The 24,211-nt window shown below is 49.5% G+C and overlaps 1 protein-coding gene across 2 annotated transcripts in view; it reads right to left on the bottom strand.

Annotated features, from left to right (window-relative positions):
* RNF157 (ring finger protein 157) overlaps positions 1-24,211 on the bottom strand; it is an 86,023-nt gene that overhangs the window by 53,719 nt on the left and 8,093 nt on the right. For both annotated transcript variants that reach the window (XM_034790284.1, XM_034790285.1), the window contains exon 2: positions 16,086-16,204. In XM_034790284.1, coding sequence (XP_034646175.1) covers positions 16,086-16,204 — 119 coding nt within the window. The remainder of the gene's footprint in view (positions 1-16,085; positions 16,205-24,211) is intronic.

Below are 24,211 nucleotides of genomic sequence, written 5' to 3'. Positions count from 1 at the left end.
GCTCCCAAGCACTGCTCTAAGCCCTGGGTAATCCCAGGGAGTAATTTTATATCAAAGGTAAGACTGTCCCTGCCTGAACCCAAAGGAGTCCACACTGACACCCCCGATCCCACCCCTACTCCACAGCTCCAGTCCTGTCACTGTATTATTACTGCCCTGTTCTGAAGACACGTCCCCTTACACCTCGGAATAGCCGTGTCCCATACAAACAGAAAGGAGAGTCCTTCTTGCAGCCTGGATGGCAGTCAGCTCCTACAGAAGGAGGAAGAAAAGCCCACTTGTCGAGACACACAGAGACAGAAGCTAGGGGGAAGGGATAGGTCAGTGGTTTGAGCATTGGCCTGCTAAACTCAAGGTTGTGAGTTCAATCCTTTCGAGGAGGCCACTTAGGGATCTGGGGCAAAATCAGTACTTGGTCCTGCTAGTGAAGGCAGGGGGCTGGATTCAACGTCCTCCAGCTCTAGGAGACAGGATATCTCCATTTATTTATTTATAATTTAGCTCTGAAGTCAGTGGAGTTATTATTCCGACCTACATCCAAGTACCAGCAGAATCTGGCCAGTTGAACTTCAGTTACAGCCCAGCACCTACTTCTGTGCTGACGGACAGTAACATCATCTCTACAGCCCTTTCTGCCCTCCCCCAAACGGCCCGTGTTTATTACACGCTACAGTCTGTTGCAGGGACCAAGCACTGGAAATTGGTATTGATCTCCCATCCCAGCAAGAAGCATTCAGGGGCCTGTTGTACAAAGTTACCATGGGGATGTGGAAAAGCAGAAGGGAAGGGCTAAATTCACCCCTAGCAGGAAAGACCAGGTCTTTGGTACCGCGTACAAGCAGCCACAGCCTTGCAAGGACACAGGTGGGGACACAATGGCTACGGTCTTCTAGCATCCACAGACACCAGTGGGAATGGAGGGCACTCAGCACTTGTCAGGAGACACTCGGCATCTTGCAGGTTAGACCCTACATCCCTATCCAGTGTAGGCCATGGCTTGTCAAATGGTTTAGAGGACAGTCTGGCTTGGTCTAAGCTGACCACGCATGCCATGGGAGTACGAACAGTGCTTCAAGGACAGTAGGTTTAATATCCGTTCAGCTAGTGTATGGTTTCATGACCTGCACACACCACTTGAGAGGCCTCAGCTGACAACTGCCCTCCACCTAAGGTGACCAGATGTCCCAATTTTATAGGGACAGTCACGATTTTTGGGTCTCTCTCTTATATAGGCTCCTATTACCTCCCACCCCCTGTCCTGATTTTTCACACAGGTCACCCTACCTCCACCTCACTCGTAACAAATCTCCTTAATAACAAGAAACAGCATCTTTTGATCACCTGGCCAGAAATGTACCTAACTTGCCCTGTTAGAGGAAAACAACCACAGTAGCCCAGCAAGCTACCAAAAGGCAAATTCGGTAGTAGCCCAAGTGTAACAGGCTGGCAGACTATCTGTGGACACAGCACAGCTGTGCACGGGCTGGCCTCCCCCAGCTAGCGCTGGGTAATGACAGCAGAGAAGACAGGGCAGTGCAGGCTGGAGAGCGGAGGACATTACGTACCCAGAGCCTGTGCTGGGCTGGTACTGCCCACGCTGCGTTGCCTTCACTGCTAGCCGGATTCAAACTCACTCGGTCAGGCTAGTGCTTGCCCAGCTTTTGCTACATAGACGGACCCTAACGCTCGTGCGTCACACTATTTAGCTTAACAAAGAGCAAGTTAAGGAGTGACTTGAATACTGTCCATATCACCTACATAGGGAACAAATATTTAATAATGGGCTCTTCAATCCAGCAGAGAAGGGTCTAACACAAGTCGACACACAGCAAGTTCAGACGGGAAATGAGGCATAAATGTTTTAACAGTGAGAGTAATTAACCACTAGACCAATTTACCAAAGGGGGGTGTGTGGATTCTCCATCACTGACAATTTTTAAATCAAGACTAGATGTTTTGCTAAAAGACACGCCCCAGGAATTTGGGGGAAGTTCTCTGGTCTGTGCTGTACAGGTCAGCCTAGATGATCTCAGTGGTCCCTTCTGGCCTTAGAATCTATAACTCTGCTTAGGGGTGCAGTGCTCCTCTCCAGAGCCACCCTGATGTTGGTGCAGAGGGCCCTGCAAAGAATTACTGCTATCTAGCCAGGGACCTGGAATGCCGGCATCACTGTAGCATCCCAGAGTCTCCAAGTCATGCATGGATTTTATTCTCACACCACCCTGTGCGAGAAGGACATGTTATTCCCATTTTACAGATGAAGAACTGAGGCACCAGGTGGATGAACTGACTTGCCGGAAGTTCCGCAGGGAGTCTGTGGCAGAGCCAGGGATCAAACGCAGGTCTCCCAAATCCCAGTCCAGGCCCTATCCAACCTCTTCCCTGCTGAATCGTTCGCTGATGAATCTTGTTAACCGCAGTCAGGACATGAGAGGGTTAGAATCTCTCTCTAGGTACGCGCTAAGGTTATGGACAGAGAGGCCATGCATGGAAAAGTTTAGGCTGAGTTTTGTCTAGTGGTGTTGATGAGTTACCAAAAAAGCCAAACCCCTAGAAATGGGGGAGAATTGGACCATATACAAAGTGGGCATGTTTAGAGGAGGGTGCTTACTCCAAGACTATCTGATCTGCAGGTAGAACAGTGATCTGCAGGATTTCTTGCACTGGATTCAAAGTGGATAGCCGTGAGGTAAGATCCATCAAACATTAAGAACTGCTCGTATTGGCACACAGAACGCCTGGGCACAGAGACAGATGACAACTTGCCATGCCACGCACAGCTGTAAGGACAAAGCTTGGATGGTTAGCGCTGCTGATGGGACCCATGCAAAGCCACTGAGAAGAGAAAACCGACCATCTGAAACCCTCGGGCAGCGCCGAGGCAAAACGCTGCAACGAGCGAGGCGCTGACAAATGACACCAAGTGGGCTTTTTTGTAGGCGAGTGAACAATTATCTGGCCCGAATTTCCTGCTGGCAAGAATGGTCTGATTAGCAAGTACATAAACAGAGGGCATGCATGAACTCAAATGGTAAAGCAATGCCTGGCAGATGGCAACTGCCCCAGGATTTTCTTTACGTCTTCAATGCAGAGAGAAAGCTAGAGCTGCATTCTCCAAGCAGGGAAGCACATTTCCAGTCTTTATTAGCTTCCGTCTCCCGTCAAGGAGTCATCGTGCACTAATGGGCCAGTGCAGTCAGGCACAGTCCACATCACAAAAAGGAGAAAACAGGAACCAATGTCACGTATAGAATTGGAGCGAGAGAAAGCTGCTGTGATGTTGTTTTCTAGCATCGGCACGTTTCCACTGCAATTGAAGATGCGACTGCAGCACGTGTAGACATACCCAAGCTGGCTCGAATCACAATAGCTGTGAGTATTATGGGATGTACAAGCCCTTGTGCATGGGCTCTACAAGGGACCCTGGGTATATATTTGAGTAGCTAGCCCGTGCTGCCACAGCTTCATGGCTGTCATTCAAGCCAACTAGATCAAAGCTAGATCAGGTGTGTCTGCAGTGTAGACATACCCTTGCATATATTGGGAACATGCAGAATAGACAGAGCCGTGATAAAGGGTTAAAGTCCCATCTCAACTGAGCTGGACCTGAGCCACAAAATTCAGCTCTGGTTGTGAAATCTCTGTGATTCCAGGGGTGTTCAGGTCAACCCATTGTAGGAGACAGTTGCCAGCAAAGTTCAGATCTGGAGCGGGCTTTGGTTTGGGCCGATCTCTGCAAGTTATATTGTTCTCGCCTATGTATTGTGAGATGGAGTCGCCATTCTCCCAGCTGAAGGGCTAATGCTAAAGAGAACCGGACAGTGATTTGTCCAGCAATTGTGAATTTCAGAGGCATTCTTCAGAACAGGAAAGATGCTAGCACTTTGGAGTGGATGAAATGAGGAAGTTTTGTGGAAGAGTTGTTTTGTGAAACTGTTCGCAGTTTCACACCCAGAACAGTTGGACTTTTCATGAAATTTTACATCCTGTATTTGCATGTCAAATATTTGCATCTTTTCAGAGGGTTTTTTAAATTATTATTTTCAAAGCCACTTCTGCTAACGAGAGCACAACTTCGCTCAAAACTTTGCCTATTTTTATTTTATTTTTTGGTCCCAGAAATAGCCTCCCGAAACAGGCGACCATCAAAGAAAAATCATACAAAACCTTCAATAAATGTTTTGCATGTACAAAAATAGACCCGTTTCTGATTCTGCAGTGAAACGCAGACACAGGCACATTTTGACTGGTCTCAGTTTTACTGCAAAACTGTTGCACATCTCCATTAACAATATATTTCCTATTTTGCACACGTGATCTCTGCCTCCTTAGATTTCCAGTTCAGCGCTTTCTTAGACTATAGTTAATTACAGTAAGACCTCATTGACTGATCTCAACTTCCCTATCACTCTATTGGCTAATGACAAGACTAGCAAAGCACCAACTACATGGGGTCAGGTTGGCAAAGAGCTTGGGGTATTTCGCCTTCCTCTGCAGCATGAGAAATGGGTCACTTGCAGGTTTAAACTAAAGTAAATGGTGGATTCTCTGTAACTTGAAGTATTTAAATCAAGATTTGAGGACTTCAGTAACTCAGCCAGAGGTTATGGAGCTATTACAAGAGTGAGTGTGTGTGGTTCTGTGGCCTGCGATTTCCAGGTCAGATTAGATCAGTGGTTCTCAACCTATTTACAAGCGTGGGCCGCACATGCAGCGCTCTGTGTGTTATGTGAGCCACAGCCACACAATATATATACTGCCTGAGGGTGTCACATGGGCCGCAGCTGTGTGCTGATTGGGCCACAGGTTGAGAACCACTGGACTAGATGATCATGATGGTCCTTTCTGGCCTTAAAGTCTCAGCAGGCTGCCAAAAAGGCACCTCCTTCCCTATCCATCTCTCTTTCTGGCTCGTGGGCCAGGCTGAGCCCTGCTGTAACTCCACTGTATTCCGCAGAGGGGCAATAAGGATGGAAGCAAAGAGCCCACTCAGCTTTTCACCTTTCCCCACCCAACCCCTAGCTTGGCAAGGCTGCTGGCTTCAATGGGTTCATCTGGTCGACAGCGTGGTGGTGGCTGGGTCTGCGTACATATCCACACCTGGCTTCCCACCACCTATGTCTCCCCCTCCTGGCCCTACAGTAAAGCCTATAGGGCCACAGTCAAAACAGATGCCTCCATGCAGTGCACAAGGTAGGCATTTGTTATGGCCCTGGGTATTTCTCCAAGAACCCCAAGTACGTTCACTTACCATTTAAAGAGCAACTATTGTCCCCCAATTTCCTCCCCTGACATTGGTTTGTCCCCACTAACATCCAACCTAGAGATTCTTCTGTGCCCTCCGCTCCTCCCACTGTAGGCCAGCGTGACAACTCACCTTTGGTTTACTCCCTCCGTAAAGCACATAACAACACACACACCCCCGCAACACTGCCCACAATGAATGTCTCCCAAGTCCGGCAGGCTCCCAACAGCGGCTGACATTTAACGCTCTGCTGAGCTCACCGGCAACGCGGCAAACTCCAGCTTCCGAGAGGATCCCAGACACTCCATGGCTGTTCTTTAAATAAATAAATCCAGACACACAGAACCAAAGGAAAGAAGGCGGCAGGGGGAGCAAAAGCTTGTCTAGACTAATCTGCATCAAGTTGTCAGGCTTCTTTGTTAGCCTCCTTCCTGCTTCCATGTTAAGGATGAGCTGTTTATCCTGTCAGTATTGGAAAGAGTTCACGAGCGTCCGACAGATACTGCTTAACACCTTGGCTTCATAGAATCATAGAATCATAGAATATCAGAGTTGGAAGGGACCTCAAGAGGTCATCTAGTCCAACCCCCTGCTCAAAGCAGGACCAATTCCCAGCTAAATCATCCCAGCCAGGGCTTTGTCAAGCCGGGCCTTAAAAACCTCCAAGGAAGGAGACTCCACCACCTCCCTAGGTAACGCATTCCAGTGTTTCACCACCCTCCTAGTGAAATAGTTTTTCCTGATATCCAACCTGGACCTCCCCCACTGCAACTTGAGACCATTGCTCCTTGTTCTGTCAACTGCCACCACTGAGAACAGCCGAGCTCCATCCTCTTTGGAACCCCCCTTCAGGTAGTTGAAGGCTATCAAATCCCCCCTCATTCTTCTCTTCTGGAGACTAAACAATCCCAGTTCTCTCAGCCTCTCCTCATAAGTCATGTGCTCCAGACCCCTAATCATTTTTGTTGCCCTCCGCTGGACTCTTTCCAATTTTTCCACATCCTTCTTGTAGTGTGGGGCCCAAAACTGGACACAGTATTCCAGATGAGGCCTCACCAATGTCGAATAAAGGGGAACGATCACGTTCCTCGATCTGCTGGCAATGCCCCTACTTATACAGCCCAAAATGCCGTTAGCCTTCTTGGCAACAAGAGCACACTGTTGACTCATATCCAGCTTCTCGTCCACTGTGACCCCTAGGTCCTTTTCAGCAGAACTGCTACCTAGCCATTCGGTCCCTAGTCTGTAGCAGTGCATGGGATTCTTCCGTCCTAAGTGCAGGACTCTGCACTTGTCCTTGTTGAACCTCATCAGGTTTTTTTCTGCCCAATCCTCTAATTTGTCTAGGTCCCTCTGTATCCGATCCCTACCCTCTAGTGTATCTACCACGCCTCCTAGTTTAGTGTCATCTGCAAACTTGCTGAGAGTGCAGTCCACACCATCCTCCAGATCATTAATAAAGATATTAAACAAAACCGGCCCCAGGACCGACCCTTGGGGCACTCCACTTGAAACCGGCTGCCAACTAGACATGGAGCCATTGATCACTACCCGTTGAGCCCGACGATCTAGCCAGCTTTCTATCCACCTTACAGTCCATTCATCCAGCCCATACTTCTTTAACTTGGTGGCAAGAATACTGTGGGAGACCATATCAAAAGCTTTGCTAAAGTCAAGAAATAACACATCCACTGCTTTCCCCTCATCCACAGAGCCAGTTATCTCATCATAGAAGGCAATTAGGTTAGTCAGGCACGACTTCCCCTTCGTGAATCCATGCTGACTGTTCCTGATCACTTTCCTCTCCTCTAAATGTTTCATAATTGATTCCTTGAGGACCTGCTCCATGATTTTTCCAGGGACTGAGGTGAGGCTGACTGGCCTGTAGTTCCCCGGATCCTCCTTCTTCCCTTTTTTAAATATGGGCACTACATTAGCCTTTTTCCAGTCATCTGGGACCTCCCCCGATCGCCATGAGTTTTCAAAAATAATGGCTAATGGCTCTGCAATCTCACCCGCCAACTCTTTTAGCACCCTCGGATGCAGCGCATCCGGCCCATGGACTTGTGCACGTCCAGTTTTTCTAAATAGTCCTGCTTCTGCTCGCCCAAACCTGAATCCAAAGTCCAATTCGCATAGGTCAGGATTTAGATATCAGCCACGTCTGCCACAGTGCTGCCAGGACACAGGTGGGGAGGTGATGTCTGGATTTCTACGGTAAGCCGGTCCAGGGAAGGTATTTGTAAAGCCTTAAGGGGAAGGCTGCAGGAATGCACCCCGCGCCCGGCTTTCTTGGGTGGCGTGGAGCACGTTCAACGGCAAAATGGCAGAACTGCTCAATGATGGTCGGCAATACCATTGGGCGCACGCCATCGTAGTGAACCGAACAAGCAACAGTCCTCGTGGTCATTGGATGGACTGCGGGTTTCATGGACAAAGGAACTCTGCGATGCCGCCTCCCCAGACCTTTCAGGATCCAGTTCAAAACCACCCTCCCTGTTTTTAAAACCCTTGTTCAGTCCTAGCTGTCTCAGGAGTCTCCTCACCCTAACCTCCACAGGCCTCCCAATTACCCCTAGCGAAATATTATCGACCCCATGGTGCAGATGGGGGATTAAATGACTGGCCCAAGGTCACACTGGAAGTTTGTGGCTGAGACACAGAATCAAACCCGTCTCCAAAACCCATCTACGAGCCCTGCCTCTCACATGCCTTGCTTCTCTTCCAGTCCCACCACCCAGTCTCGCCATGCTCTGGGTCTGCCTACACAGCAAACGCTGAGCATGGGCTAGTCTACCTGCGCTAGCTTGAATCCAGCTAGCCTGGGTAACAATAGCAATGAAGACAGCTCAGCACAGGCAGTACAAGCCCAACATAGACCTGGTATGGACTTGGCTTGCCAGCCCATTCTGAAGCTCACACTGCGATGGCGGAGTTGCTACTATTACCCGCGCTAGCTGGATTCAAGCTAGTTCAGACACAGCTTTGGCTGTGTAGACAGACTCTCCGTGCAGGACCCTTCTTCTCTGAATCTCCTGCTACCAGGAAGTGCCTTCCTGTATTGCTCCATCTTATTTCAAAATCCCGTCTCAGAGCATCTCTTTTCTCCTCTGCTCCTGCTCAGAGACTGTAACTATTCACTCAGAAGAGCTCTGCAAAGAGTTTGGGGAGACAATACTCTGTACACTGAGAAAGTCCTACTGAAGAACTCCCTGACCCTAAGAGCGGAAAGAACCAAAATCACTGACCCAAACATCCCACACAACCTCACAGAAGTTCACACCTAACGTCAAACGACGGGACTAGCTAATAGCTCTAGAATGGGCCAAACCAGAACCCCAGCTCCAATCACGTGAAACCTTGGAGAAACGCGGCTCTAAAGCAACGCTCTGCAGCTCAGGCCCATCATTAATTAGAGCAAACAGTGACATTTCTTTAGTTGGAAACGCAGCATTAATTCTTTCCAAGCTGTTTGTTTACCCTCTCAGATGCTGTAAAAGCTATCAGATGTCAGGGTCCCTGCTACAAGGAAGCATGCATGGTGGGCAGTTTATAGGCTTTTACTGTAATCAGGAGGCTTTCTCGCAATCACTGCTGGAGGAAAAAAAATACACTGGGATTAAGGCTGAATTTTCATTCTTATGTGGGAGGGAAGGGGTTTAGCTGTGGGGCTCCCACTGATTTTAATAGACAGCTAAATCCTTGTGCAGCCCTTAACTCCCTCGGTGCTGCATGGCACTGGTATCCCGATACTTCAAAGTGATGGAGCGCAGCATCACAGGAGTGCTTTCCCTCCTCCAAATAGCAGGCAAGCAAAGTCTTTCCAACCCATAATTATTTTGTTAAGTGCTTATATGAAAATAGACAGTACTGTAAGCTATCTGGGTCTGGGGCTGTCTCTTTGTTTCGTGTTTGTACAGCACCTAGCACAGTGGGCTCCTGGGCTATGACTAGAGCACCTGGGTGCTATGATAATACAAACAACAAATAAATAAATAATAATACGGCACCCGATGCAAAGAACCCAAATATCTGACAAACATTTGCAGCTCGAATTGTGAGAGCCATGTAGTCTTTTAAATGCGTGTTTATCTTTATAAATCAAAAGCGTCAGTGCTCTTTAAGCAGAATAAAAAACAAGGAATTACTACCCAGCATTCACAAGCAGGCCAACCACAACAAACCAGTCCTGGCAGGCCACCATTCATGAGTTTCTCTTCCACTTACCAAATGTGTAAGCAACGGAACAAACATCTCAAGGCTCAGATCCACCTTTCATTTTCGTGCATTCAAAACAGTAAGAAAGAGGAAACTTTGTGGCTTTATAAATTCTGAATATTATTTTAACAGAAAGCATCTTAGCACAGCTTCTCCATTCACTCGCACAGAGCGTACTGTGCACACGGCACATTGAGGGACTCTTGTGAGCAGAAGGCAAACAGCCCTCCAGCAACTTAGCCATTATGAAGAATAATTTCTGGCAGGGACGAATACTGCACACAGCTGTACATTATCCCCACCAAAATATGTGCTCTCCTTTTTATTAAAAAGATATATCCTGCCACCAGAAGCCACTCATCTGTGGAATTAACTAAAATCCACTAACGATTAAAAAATGTAATATTCTAAAGGGGAAGCTGAGTTTACTAGATAAAACACTCTAACCATGGGACGGAAGGTTTCCTGGCTAAGGCATTGAGCCGGGACTCAGGAGATCTAGGTTCAATTCCCAGCCCTGCCACAGACTCCAAGATCTTGAGCAAGTCACCTGATCTACCCTGTGCCTGAATTCCCTGTCTATAAAATGGGGATGATGTTTCTGTCTCAGTTGTATGCAGGATCAGACCTTTAGATTTCAAACTCTTCGGGGCATGCCCAGCAGCACAATGGGGCCCTGATCTCAGCTGCTATTGTAGAATGAGTAGTGATAATATTATACATCACTTTCAATGGCCTTAAATAGAATGAAGACAAATAATCAAATGAGAAGCTACCATCTTGACAGTCTGATGCTAGGATGTAGGTCAGAATATAGCTGCCATTTCTGAGCATGGGGAGGCAGGGCCTTTCAAAGATGGTGAATGGTAAGTTCTATTTTTTTCCCCTCTTAGTTAAACAATGGATAAACTTAACTGTTAGATCATAAAACTTACCAGGCAACATCATCATCAGATGGTCGGGCTTTCCCATGCAGACAAACAGCAGCTGCATTATCTGCACCGTGGCCTGCATTAACAGTGCATTGATCATGTTAATAAGTCACCGTGTAGGCCCCAATTCAGCACAGCATTTAATCATGTGCTGCAGTCCACAAATATTCTGCAAGGCCCCAGAGCACACACTTGACTTTAAGCACTCCTGTGCTTGACATTAGGTATGTGCTTAAGAGTTCTGCTGGATCAGGGCCAGGGGACTCAGCCTCTTTCAGAATCAAGCCCTAAGCTACCTGCCCCAGGGGGCCAACAGCAATGCTGGGAGCAGATCCCAAATCTCCTGCATACCCGGCCCCCACCCTCACACACAGTCATCCTCTCTCCCTTGCACACCCAGAGCATGAGAGAGGGAAACCAGGCGTCCATTTCAGGCTAGCTTGCTTGGACGGGTTCTCCTGCATGTGGACCCTGCAGACTGCACAGGACACGTGCAGGCGCAGAGGGGACCCCGGCAGGGGCAGGCTGAAGAAGTGCTAGCGTGACCTGTAATGCTCATGCTCTAACACTGGGGAGTGAGGGAAGGCAAGTGAGCTTCATGTGGACTAAGAGCTCCATGGGGGAGATAACACGAGCCTCCAGGGAAATCTGACTGAGGCCCATGGCCAGCCTAATGCAAAGTCCCTTCTTCTGTTTACCTCCATCCACTCACCCTGTCCCGCTCGCCCAAAGTGCCCCTGCCTCCTCCCCAGGGCCGGCTCCAGGCACCAGGCACCCAAGCACATGCTTGGGGCGGCACCGGGTAAGGGGCAGCGGGGGGAGCGCGGCGCGGCATTCTGCGGGGGTGGGCGCTCCGGCAGCGCGGCGCTCGGCGGGGGGGCGGCGCTCTGGGTGGGGGGGTTCCGGCGGCGCTCGGCGGGCTCCGGTGGCACGGCGCTCGGCGGGGGGAGGGGCAGCGCGGGGCTCAGCGCTCGGGGGGGGGTCCGGCGGCGCTCGGCACGGCGGGAGGGCGGGCTCCAGCGCGCGGGCAGCGCTCGGGGGGGGGGGGCCGGGGGCGCCGGGGTGGGGGGGGGGGGGGGGCTGGGGGGGGGGGTTCGGGGGGCGGAGGTTTTTTTTGCTGCTTGGGGCAGCAAAAAAGCTAGAGCCGGCCCTGCTCCTCCCCTACCCCACCTGCTGCTGGAGCTGAGTCATGTGGAGAGCGCACGCTGCCCTCTGACTCTTGGGCCTGGTGGCAGGGCCGCAACCTTCCTTCAGCCTTTCCTCTCACGTAGCAGTGTGGGGTTCCCCCCACACCTCATTAGTGTTCACAATCTAAGCACTCACAAGCCCCCAAGGGCTTCATTAGTAACCAAGCAGCAAAGGGTCTGACCACCTGGAATGCGGCTTTCGGGAGAGGCCCAGGACTTGACAGGAAGCCCCAGTAAAAGGTTGTTTCAGTGTCTCAGCCATAGCTCATTGTAAACCACACGCCTTAGGCTGCGTCCACACTATAGCTCGGGGTGCGATTCCCCTGCTCGCATACACGCACTAGCTCCCACCGGGCGAGCACAAACAGGGGAGCCGCAGCAGCATGGGCAGTGGCTGTACAGTCGAGTGGGCGAGGACCAGAGCTGCCTGAAATCAGTGTGTAGGTGCTCGGCACGGCTCTGCCATGCCTCTGTCGCCGCTCTCTGTGCTACCGCGGCTAGCCTGCTATTTATACTTGCACTAGGCCAAGACGTGCTAGTGCGGATACATGTACATAGGGTGACCAGATGTCCCGTTTTTAAAGGGACAGTCCCGTTTTTGGGGACTTTTTTCTTATATAGGCGCCTATTACCCCCCCACCCTCGTCCCGTTTTTTCACAGTTGCTATCTGGTAACCCTACATGTACAAGAGCAGTGGGAATCATATCCCCAAGGTAGTGGAGACGTAACCCTAGTCTACACCGGCTGAGTTAGACCCCCCCAGTGCAGGTGGTTGGGTTCAACATGAGGAACAATGACATACAACGAAAAAAATCTCAGCTAGGAAAAGAACAGCTTCCATTTTCATCCTGAGCTGCCTGTTTCCATTGCTGTGTTATGGTCATTTGCCCTTCGAGCAAACATAGGCCAGGTGGCAAGAGTAAACCTCCAATGATTCACCAGGGTGGGACGAGTCAGATGTGTGTGTATTGGCACGTAAATGAAGGGCAACATCAGGGACCACCATGGTCCAGCAGGGACCACCGTGATCATCATCTTCCTGTGTAACAGAGGCCTTAAGGCTTCCCTGATGCGATTCCTGTTTGAACTACAGCAGATCTAGTTCATGGTGTCGAGGGCTCAGACCTCCACGTCCTTAATACAATCCGGATTTTACCTGCAAGTCTCTGAGGGAAGTCACAAATAGACAGGAACTAACTTAAATGCAGTATTTCTGGAGGACACAAGCAAATTTATACATTTACCATGTAAATCAGGAGTAAAGCCGCCGAAGCCAAAGGAGTTACAGTGGGGTAAGTAAGAAGAAAATCAGAACCATGGACTTAGGAAAAAAAAGCCTCCCACCATTTAGGGTTACAGAGATGGAAGGCTGCGCCGATAGAATTTACATGACATGCAGAAACGCATCACGCGTCAAAGGTGGGCAGGAAGTGAAGGCAATTCACAAAGCATGAAAGGGGCTGATGGAATCTCTGATCGCAGAACTTTCCACGCCAATTGTTAAAGCAATAACGGTCACGTCAAAGCAACAGGACCCAGCAGGGGTGACTCACATTAATATTACCGCCTGAAATTAACACACCCCTACGATAAGAGTCAATATGGCAGAATGTGGTTAAGATTCTTCCTCTTCAGCCACATAGCTGGAAAATATTTCTCTTTCATTTCCAAGTCAATTTCAGAAGTTAAAGAAGTGATGAGACTATCTGTATTTCAGCAATTACAAAGCAAAGTTCTCAAATAAAATAATCCTTTTGCTTTACCCTTTCCAACCCTAATTTAAACATGCTGGTCCAAGCGGGTGCTTTATGTGCCACCCCACTCACCCCCCATACTTCGGTATATCTCCAGGAGGAAAACAAAGGGAACACAGAAAGGCAACAGTTTGTCAGTCAATCTGCAATCAGATTTTCACAGGCCAAGTTTTCTAAGTGTCAGTGCAAATGATAAAATTCACATGCAAGGCCAATTACCGCGTGCAGGTCAAGGGTAAAATGGCAGCTGGGCTGTGGGTGTGGTCTCTAACGTCAGTATTTATATTCAACACCTGTGTGAGTAGTTCTCAACCTTTCCCGGTGCTGCCACTCCTTTTGCCAGGCCCCCTCTCCCTGTTAACAGTACGGGAAGAGCTGGGTGGTAGTGAGTGGCAAGTTAGGAACCTTTGACTTAGGTAAATAGGGCGGGTAGAAATCGATCTCTCGGGGATCGATTTATCGCGTCTCATCTAGACGCGATAAATCGATCCCTGAATCGACACGTGTACTCCACCTCGTCAAGAGGAGTAAGTGGCGGCAATGGGGGATTTTGGGTCGATTTGCCGCCGTCCTCACAGCAGGGTAAGTCGAATAGGATACTTCGACTTCAGCTATGCTATTCGCGTAGCTGAAGTTTGCGTATGACCGCCCCCCCAGTGTAGACCAATCAGTGTCTTTGCTGCCACTGAAGAATGGTGTTACCAGCAAAAGATGCTGGGTGACAACAATCAGATTCTTGCCTTTGGGAAAGAGTGTCTGCTTTACACACTCTTCTGGGGGTGGAGAGAGGTACGGCATGCTCCCTTATATACTTCACCAAACACACTAAGAGTCTGATTTTTGAATGCGGGGGCCTGAGAGAACATCACAAACCCAGCATCTGCACATGGGCACTCACAGGACGGACAATCACGGAAAATGCACAGATCCAGGGGGTGACCCGTCTAGAGTACGGCCTAGTTAGGACCCAGTGTTTGGAAATGGAGCCTACCGTGCTGTCACGGAGTATTGGGGGACTCAGGGCCCTGCACCCCCGGCTTCCTGTGATTCACCATGCCTCTCAGCCAGCCAGTAAAGCAGAAGGTTTATTTGGATGACAGGAATACAGTCCAAGACAGGTCTTGCAGGCACAGACAACAGGGCCCCCCTCAGTTAGGTCCAGCTTGGGGTCCCAGGCATCCCAGCCCACTCCCCTTGGGGGGTCAGAGCCATCTCTGCCTCCCAGCCATCTCTCCAGCCTCCTTCCAGCACTCTGCCTTCAGCCACCCCTCCCACAGCCTTTGTTCAGTTTCCCGGGCCCCGGAGTCACCTGACTTCCAACCCCTCTGGGTTCTCATGTTACAAGCTCAGGTATGTTCCCTCGGGCCGACTCCCATCCCCCGATGCAGACCATCCTAGTCACACTCCCCTGTCAGCATTCCCACACCCCAGCAAGAACAGTCCCAGTTCGTCACACGTGCGCAGAGTGCAGGCCTCAGCAGGGTAGCCTGTGCCCCTCAGCCCAGCCCTCAGACAAACCAATGAATGCTGACTGGCTGAGTCTGGGTCTCGTCACATGCGCCAGGAGTGGAATTAGAGACGAGGCCATGGAAACTATGGTAGGTGGAGCGAGGGCATGCACCAACCTTTCCTGCCTTTGATGCCTGGACTCAAACACAAGCTCACGTCACAAGGGAGTGTGAGCTAAATAGTCTCTGGTGCACGGCCTCATTTGCGTGCAGCACAGCTCAGTGCCACTGACAGTGTGTGTTCTCAAGAGAGCCAGCAATGGTAGGGCAAGGGACATTGCATACCCGCTTTGAGCTGCACTGGAATGACTGCCTTGAGAAGCTCGTCAATTGCCCACCTGCACTGGTGCTATCGGCATCTCCATTTTGTGAGTACAGTACTAGAGTCACCCACAGATTTAGAAGGCGAAATCCTGGGCCTATTGAAATTAGTGGGATCTACCCAGCAAGCAGAGCATCAGTTAGACATCTTCTAATTGTAGGGATGGGCCTGAAACCACCCAACTCTAAAATTCATGGCTGTCCCTTCCACACCTCTCTCTGTAATGGGCTAATCCAAACACCCCCACAAACTTTGGGAAGCTTGTATCCAGGGATCTGAGTTTTGTAGCTCGGACCCAGATACCATGGTGATAGGTGTGGGATAAGAACCCAAACATAACAGATTTCTCTGGCCAACTCAGAGGTGAAAGTAAGCCGGTACGGTACGGTACAGCTTCTGTGGCGGGGATTTAAATAGGGGATCCCAGAGCTCTTTAAATCCCGCCCACAGGTCCGGCGGCTGGGCTGGTGCTGGGATTCAAAAGGCCCGGAGCTCCCGCAGCTGCGGGGAGCCCCGAGCCCTTTAAATCCCCCTGCAGCTCCAGCTGCCGGAGCTGCGGGGGGGATTCAAAGGGCCCAGAGCTCCGCGGTGGCCGGAGCCCCAGGCCCTTTAATTTGCCCCTGAGCCCTGGGGGCTCCCAGCCACCTCTGCAGCTGGGATCCCCGGGTTGATTTAAAGGCCCTGGGGCTCCCAGCCACAGCCGGTGCCCCAGGGCCTTTAAATATTGAGAGGCCACGCCTCTTTCCGGTTGAGGCCACGCCTCTTCTGGATGAGGCCACGCCCCCTCAGGACTCCAGCAGTACTGGTAAGTCCTGTAAGTTACTTTCACCCCTGGGCCAACTGGCAATTCAAGCCCCATGTCTCACAATATCAGATTCCTCCCTAACTGCAAACCCAGCTGAATGAATTTCACTTTACCACTACAGGTCTGTTTCCCAGGAAGTTCAGGTCACTGTTCTCTCCAAAGAGGTAGCCCTCCGGGTGCGTGGAGTCAAACTTCTCACCTCCCATGATGAAATGGCTGGCAAAGTAGCTCCCTAAAAAGGGACAGAAGAAATAGAGGCTGTCAAATGCACTGAATGGCGCTGGAAAGTGAATTCAATAAACTGCTGAGCAATGAAATGATCCCAGCGATTTCAACTCAGTCACATGCTACCACTTGGGGCAATGACGCATCCTGCGGGCAGAGTGGCAGCGGAGCCGCCGCTGAAATTAAACACGTTTAGTCAATGCGCTCAGATTTTGCTTTGTCTGTGGAAGTGCTTCACTTAAATCCCCCGGGGCTGAAGCCACCAAAACCAGCTGTAACTGACAAGAGACCTGTTTAAAACTGCGACATGGTGGAGGGACGATCCAAGGTCTCAAGAACCGGGAGCCCTATTCTTCACACTGTCTGAGTGGCTGAGACAGTCCTTCTGCTTGGGGTTAGCACCACTGTCCACATTAACGGTCTAGTCTGAAATGGAAACTCCAGGGAGTTGTTCTGTTACTGTATTTTGGTGATTAGACAGAGTCACAGAAGAGAGGAGAATTTAAGGCAGCTTTTAAGAGACACCTGTCCTGATGTCAGCAGCTCCTCTTATCTAGCTCAGAGGAGGGGACCATTTTAATGACGCTTCCCCAAAAGGACCGGTCAGTAAGTAGCGCTCCTGTCCTACTCGGAACAAAACTGCACAGAGTCATCCTGGAGTCTGGTTTGTTAACCACGACACTTCCAAAATAACTCTATGCAAAACCCCAGCCTAAGTCTTCCCTCCAGGCGCAGCTGCTCCGAGGGGTCTTTCCATCACGACCTGTGCACTCCACTCCTCCGAGTGCCCATGCGCTCTCTGCCAGGATGCCTACCCTACCGTTACTACCTCCCTTGCTCCTTTACCAGGGATATCAGCTAGCTACACTCAGGAGTCAGCGAAAGTTATTAAATGGCTTTCCCAGCAGGATCACCAATCAGGTAAGGAGGTGGGTTATTTCCAGCAGACACTGACAACCTGGACGGGCCTCCTTAAACTGCTCACCGTCAGACTGAAAGGATCGCCATCTTCACTAGAAAGCAGACAGTTTCCAAGTTGCTACGAAGCGTGTAAGGGTCATTTCAATGGAGCAACCCCCTCCTCCCCCCTCCTTTGTGTTTTTAAGCAATAGAAGTGACTTTGCCATCTCTTGGAAGCGGATCTGCAATGCCACTCCCTTCGGCTTTGTTTAAGCAAATGTATTTATTTAAATCGCAATAAAGGAAATTGGACAAACAAAATACAGGGAAAAAATCATCAGAATTTGCAAATCTAGAACCGCGTCCATTACATGCCCGTGAAATAAAGCATCAGTAGTGGTTGAATCAGATGCTCTGCAAAGAAATTAACCCTGTCCCACAGGCCAGCACAAGGCATAGGTGTCACTTAGCCCACGAGGACTTGCTTAGACCTTGGGTTTGCCCTCTGAAAAGGGGACCCAGTTCGGCCCTGGGAGTTCCACCCTAGTAGCAGTCATTATTACATCATATGAAAGAGAGAACGCCACATTTAAGGCTCTCTCATGGCAAACCTGATCCCTTTGGTCCCATTTGCTTCCTCAGAGCAGCATTATGGCAGCTTCTCATCCAACTGTTAGCCTGATTTTAAAGTGCCTCTTTGGTCTAGTTAGTTGCGTCTCTTTGCAACTGGTTAGAGTGATTGTATTACCAGTAGCTCTCTTTTATCAAGAAAAACCTCACCGCAGGTCAGACTTTGAGATCCTCATGCAGATTTTACTGAGGGTAACATTTTCAAGAGCGCAGAAGTGATCGAAGAGCCCAAGTTGTTTCTCAGGCAAATTCCCAATGGAGACAATGGGAATCTGCTTGCATAAGGGCGTAGCGTGTTGGCCAAATCTTGAGGTCAGTTTTCATCAGTACAGGTACCTTAGTGAAAAGTACAATTAAGATTTACCTCTAATTATGACCTATGTCTAGCACATTCTTCCTTCAGCGCCTGCACGCTGCCTGTTAATGGACGCTATCTACTTGCCCATGGGGAGAGCAGATCCCCAACATGAGTTAATGCATCACATACATTTCCCAGACCTCTGACACCTGCCCCTTCGCCCTCTAAACAATTCACAGATTTCACAGTAAAAGGTCAAACCAACTTTTAACAAGCTAGCCTTAATCCCAGGCACACCAGCAGGAATGGATAGCCTCTGACTTGCAAGAGATAAAAGAGGGAGGATTGTTCTCCAGTGATTCTTCAGTTTCACAAATGGAGGGAGAGCAGATCAACGTTGGGGATTAGAAACAGAGGTATTAATCCTTGTAATAGACTTGATTTCATTTCTAGGGTTGCTAAAGAATACAGCAGCCGCAGCCCCTCTTCCCCCACCCCTCGCCCCCATCACCCAGTCACTGTCATGCCAGAATGCAGGGATATCTCCAAAGGCCCCGGGAACTGCAGGAAAGGGAGCAGCTAGAGGTCAGAAGCTGAGTCAGTCTAGCTCTGCTGCTAAGCCAGTAAACACTGCCAGAATAGTGAGATACTGACACACACTAGAAAACACTGGGCCCGTTTCTGCTCTCACTGACTCGCTGTAGATCAGGAACGATTCTGGTGTAGCCAGTGGAGTTAAAAACTGGTGTGGGATCAGACTCAGACCCTGTGTGTCTCAATATACCTGTTCAGTTCAAACAGTAACTGCCTACAACCCCCAGCTTTACACCAGCATGTCCCCACAGCTCCTGGGGGGGAGGGGACTCCACCCACGGTGCCGCCCCCGCAGCTCCCATTGGCTGCGGTTCCTGGCCAATGGGACCTGCACCTGCGGAGCTGGGTTAGGGGACATGCAGGTAGGAGCCAGGTAGGGAGCCTGCCAGCCCTGCAAATCCCCTCACCCCCAGCACCCGCGGGGGTCCCGGGCTACGGGCTGCCGCCCACCTCTGCTCCACACCCCTCTCCAGGACCAGGAGGGATCCTGGGCCACCCCCCAGCACCCCCGGACCACCCCCCCATAGCACCCGCGGGGCACCCCCCCGGCCCAAGTTTTAGTTAGGGATATATAATAAAAGTCATGGACGGGTCACGGGCCGGCGAATTTTTGTTTACTGCCCGTGACCCGGCCATGACTTTTACTAAAAATCTCCATGACTAAAACATAGCCTTACTTATAAACACTTTGGTGCAAGGACTGGTTCTCACTGTTGATGCAATGGGGCCACACCTGAAACTGGCCCCTTTAGGCACTACCATGTCACAAATAATAATACAGTGGTTTAAGTAACCTTAACTTACACAGCTGTGTAATTAACCTTAATTTTCATGTTCTGACATTTGAGCGCTTTGCACCCTTTGGCACCCACGGACTCCATGCAGATACAGGGGTCTAATCCAGGCTGGATCAGGGCCTTCCAGGGGGTAGAAGGGTGTGAGGTGACATTTGACATGATTCTGAGCAGCAGCTAAAAGTTACACTGTGCAATTTACAAGAAGAAAACCACCAGACACCTAAGCGGGTACAATGACATAGCTCACAGCTGAGGAAGGCTCGACTATCAATTATTGATGCCTGCTGCTTTCTGGCCCCATTTTCCACGTGCATAATTTATAGGTAAGATAGTTTCACAGAGAGAAAGCCGCCATCTGAAGGAACCCAACAGTGAGCTGCCCTCAACCTTTGCTAAAACCGATATGGGCACATGTCTGGGGAGGAGGAGAGCGAGGATATACATCACATGGTTGCACTTGGATAGATTCAGTGACTTGGGCAGAAGAGTAAATCATAGAAGTGCACATTAAACCTTCTAAGGGGAGTTTCCTAGGCCCCATAAAAAAGGTTAAAAGGAGGCAGCCTGCAGTAAGCAGCGGCGCCATTTATTGTGTGCGCTCGACAATTCTGGAGCCCTGGGTTCAAATCCTGATCTAACACCAGATCCACTTCCCACTACGCTCAGTGGAAAGGCCCCCACTGGACTGGGCACTTCGACCACAGGGAGAACGATGGTCTCCAGTTACTTCTCAGTGAGCACGCTCCCCACACGATTCAGTCACAGGCGAGAGAGGGCTCTCTGCAGGGCAGGTGCTGCAGATCAGAAGGAAGGTGTCTCTTACCTGTGCATGGCACTCCATAGAGAGCACACGCAGAGCCGCTTGAGGAAGCTGGCACTGCATCCGCCCCGACAATGCCTAGTTCTAGATAGGGCCCGGCACCCTCTCGCTTGCCTGAGTGACTGAAGTTCAGGGTGAAAGTCAGAAGAAGTCGAAGGCCAGGGCCCAATGCCCCCGATGCAGGCAAGGGAGAGCAAAAGCTAGGGTAGATGGGGCAGCACCTCTCCAGAATCCCATGGAAGCCCCTCTGCAGGACTGGGGCTCAGAGGCAGGGGAATCAGGGGGAAGCCACTTTACGCTGCTTGCTCTCATCTGAACCCAGGGAAGCTCAACACAGCAGTCAGTGCGACAAGCACTAGCTCCTATTCCCCCTGGGCACAGGGGTGGGCAGGGGAGTCAACGGCTGCATTTCTCCCAAGGGAGCAATGATGCTGGAAAAGCTCCCTGTGCAGGCTTGGACCTTCCTTCCCCTGGGATCAGAGGGATTTGGAGACTGTCCCACCTACCTCCTCTGTTGTTGGCCCAAGACCTTCCACCTTTCACATTAGTCTGGACCATTCTGTTGAGGTAAAGGGTTGTCTTGTGGCCGCTGGGACTCAGCAGCTCTGGGCTGTGTCCAGATCCACCAGATAACCTGTGTGACCTGGTGCAAACCAAATCATCTCCCTGGGCCTCAGTTCCTCATCTGTGAAATGGGGATATGGTGCGTGGTATCACTCATCCCCTAGGGAGCCATTGGGGCTGCATGTTCCCACATTCACACTGCATTCCCTCTCCCCTTCATAAACACCGTCTTCCTTTTAGACACAGACTCAGTGCTTGCGAGAGGGAAAATGTTGCCTTGTAAGGATGCCCAAGGAAGATGTTTAGTTTTCCCAGGTTTCTGGGCAGGGGTTCGAGCTGCTTTTGTTTTGCAATCTGAAGAGGAACCCCTAGACAGTGAACCAGGCCCTTGCTGCTGCTGACACCACCTGGCAGAGCGGTTACGCACCTTTCATAAGAACATAAGAACGGCCGTACCGGGTCAGACTAAAGGTCCATCTAACCCAGTATCCTGTCTACCGACAGTGGCCAATGCCAGGTGCCCCAGAGGGAGTGGACCAACAGGCAATGATCAAGGGATCTCTCTCCTGCCATCCATCGCCATCCTCTGACAAACAGAGGCTAGGGACACCATTCCTTACCCATCCTGGCTAATAGCCATTAATGGACTTAACCACCATGAATTTATCCAGTTCTCTTTTAAACACTGTTATAGTCCTAGCCGTCACAACCTCCTCAGGCAAGGAGTTCCACAAGTTGACTGTGCGCTGCGTGAAGAAGAACTTCCTTGTATTTGTTTTAAACCTGCTGCCTATTAATTTAATTTGGTGACCCCTAGTTCTTGGATTATGGGAATAAGTAAATAACTTTTCCTTATCCACATCACTCATGATTTTATATACCTCTATCATATCCCTCCTTAGTCTCCTCTTTTCCAAGCTGAAGAGTCCTAGCCTCTTTAATCTCTCCGCATATGGGACCTGTTCCAAACCCCTAATCATTTTAGTTGCCCTTTTCTGAACCTTTTCTAGTGCCAGTATATCTTTTTTTAGATGAGACCATATCTGTACACAGTATTCGAGATGAGGGCGTACCATCGATTTATATAAGGGCAATAATATATTCTCAGTCTTATTCGCTATCCCCTTTTTAATGATCCCTAACATCCTGTTTGCTTTTTTGACTGCCTCTGCACACTGCGCGGACATCTTCAGAGAACTATCAACGATGACTCCAAGATCTTTTTCCTGACTTCTTGTAGCTAAATTAGCCCCCATCATATTGTATGTATAGTTGGGGTTATTTTTTCCAATGTGCATTACTTTACATTTATCCACATTAAATTTCATTTGCCATTTTGTTGCCCAATCACTTAGTTTTGTGAGATCTTTTTGAAGTTCATCACCGTCTGCTTTGGTCTTAACTATCTTGAGCAATTTAGTATCATCTGCAAACTTTGCCACCTCACTGTTTACCCCTTTCTCCAGATCATTTATAAATAAGTTGAATAGGATTGGTCCAAGGACTGACCCTTGGGGAACACCACTAGTTACCCCTCTCCATTCTGAGAATTTACCATGAATTCCTACCCTTTGTTCCCGGTCTTTTAACCAGTTCTCAGTCCATGAAAGGACCTTCCCTTTTATCCCTTGACAACTTAATTTACGTAAGAGCCTGTGGTGAGGGACCTAGTCAAAGGCTTTCTGGAAATCTAAGTACACTATGTTCACTGGATCCCCTTGTCCACATGTTTGTTGACCCCTCCAAAGAACTCTAATAGATTAGTAAGACACGATTTCCCTTTACAGAAACCACGTTGACTATTGCTCAACAGTTTATGTTTTTCTATGTGTCTGACAATTTTATTCTTAACTATTGTTTTGACTAATTTGCCCGGCACCGACGTTAGATTTACCGGTCTGTAATTGCCGGGATCACCTCTAGAGCCCTTTTTAAATATTGGCGTTACATTAGCTAAATTCCAGTCATTGGGTACAGAAGCCGATTTAAAGGACAGGTTACAAACCTTAGTTAATAGTTTCGTCTCTCTTATCTAGTTAGACTGTAAGCTCTGCCGGGCAGGGACTGTCCATTACTGTGCACTTGTACAGCACCTAGCACATCAAGGCCCTGGTCTCAGCTGCGGTGTCTCGGTGCTACTGCAATACCAATAAATAGCAACACCACTCAGTCAGGTGAACCTTGGGGTTTGCTATGCCGCCTGCCCCCAGCTCATAGGTTGAAGGGGGATGTAAGAGAATGGGCTGAGGGGGAAGAGTTGCCTAGTGATTATGGTGCTAGCCTGGGACCCAGGTTCAAGTCCCATCTCTGCCACAGATTTCCTGTATGACCTTGTGCACTTAGTCTCTCTGTGCCTCAGTTTCCCAATTATAAAACAGATAACAGCATTGACCTACCCCACATGGGTGTGGTGAGGATAACTGCACCATATGCTGTGGTAGTGGGGGGTATATGACAGATTACATTATGCTCAAAATTGAGTGAAAACACCCCTCCTTTCACCATCACTAATACAGGATCACTTTGGTACACAAGAAGTCAGGGTCTGGAAAATAAGTTGGCAAATGGAATAAGAAAAAGCATTAAAGGGAAAAAATAAATAAAAACATTTCCAAGACTGGTTTGTTTTTCTGTTATCAGGGAAAAAGATCTATAAACAACTCCTTACTGGAGGGGAAATGTCTATCTTCCACTCCAGCTACCATGAAATCATTTGGACACAAGCAACTAAAGCTCTGGATCAATGTGTGCCTTTGGATTTTTCTCCAGGTAACCTGGATAACAGCAAGATGTCTTGGCTCCTCGCTATGCTTGAGCCCTCTTTGCAATATCAAACCTCCGCTACTGCCCATCTACAAAACTCTTTGCTTTTCAACCAATAATTGAGCGGGAAGCCTTATAAATGTTCCATAGGCCCAGCAGAACGGCGTCAGTCATGGCAGAGGAGATTAAAGAGAGAAGTGGTAAATTGACAGTTTTGTCTCATCCACATGAAAGAGGAGACGGAGGAAGCAAATGGGTTGTGCTGGTCCAATGCTCCCCTCCCAATTAGGTGCAAAAGGCGGAGGGGGGAAGAGAACAACAGATCCATTGTTGCATGGAGTTTGCTGTCTCTATGTAGAAGGGCTCCTGATCAGCCTGTAGTGAGTGCAAAGTGAATGGCTCCATCGCCAGTTCATGGTTTGGAGTATTAATACTTTGCTTCCTTTCCTCCCTTCAGTCACTCACACATGCACGGACCTAGGCCATGAGCAACAAGACTAGAGATTCATTCTACGCTGACACCCAGGTGCAGGAAAGCTTGCAAACCCGGCTACCTTGCCCCACCACCGGTGAAGAGCTTGCTTTGAACATTCTCCCAGAGATCACCCCTTGAGCCAAACACTTTAACTGCCTGGGCACTGCTGGGAA

Source organism: Trachemys scripta, chromosome 14, assembly GCF_013100865.1.
Source record: "Trachemys scripta elegans isolate TJP31775 chromosome 14, CAS_Tse_1.0, whole genome shotgun sequence".
Lineage (NCBI taxonomy): Eukaryota > Metazoa > Chordata > Testudines > Emydidae > Trachemys > Trachemys scripta.
Note: the sequence above shows the minus strand (reverse complement) of the source record. Positions and strands in the feature narration are given on the sequence as shown.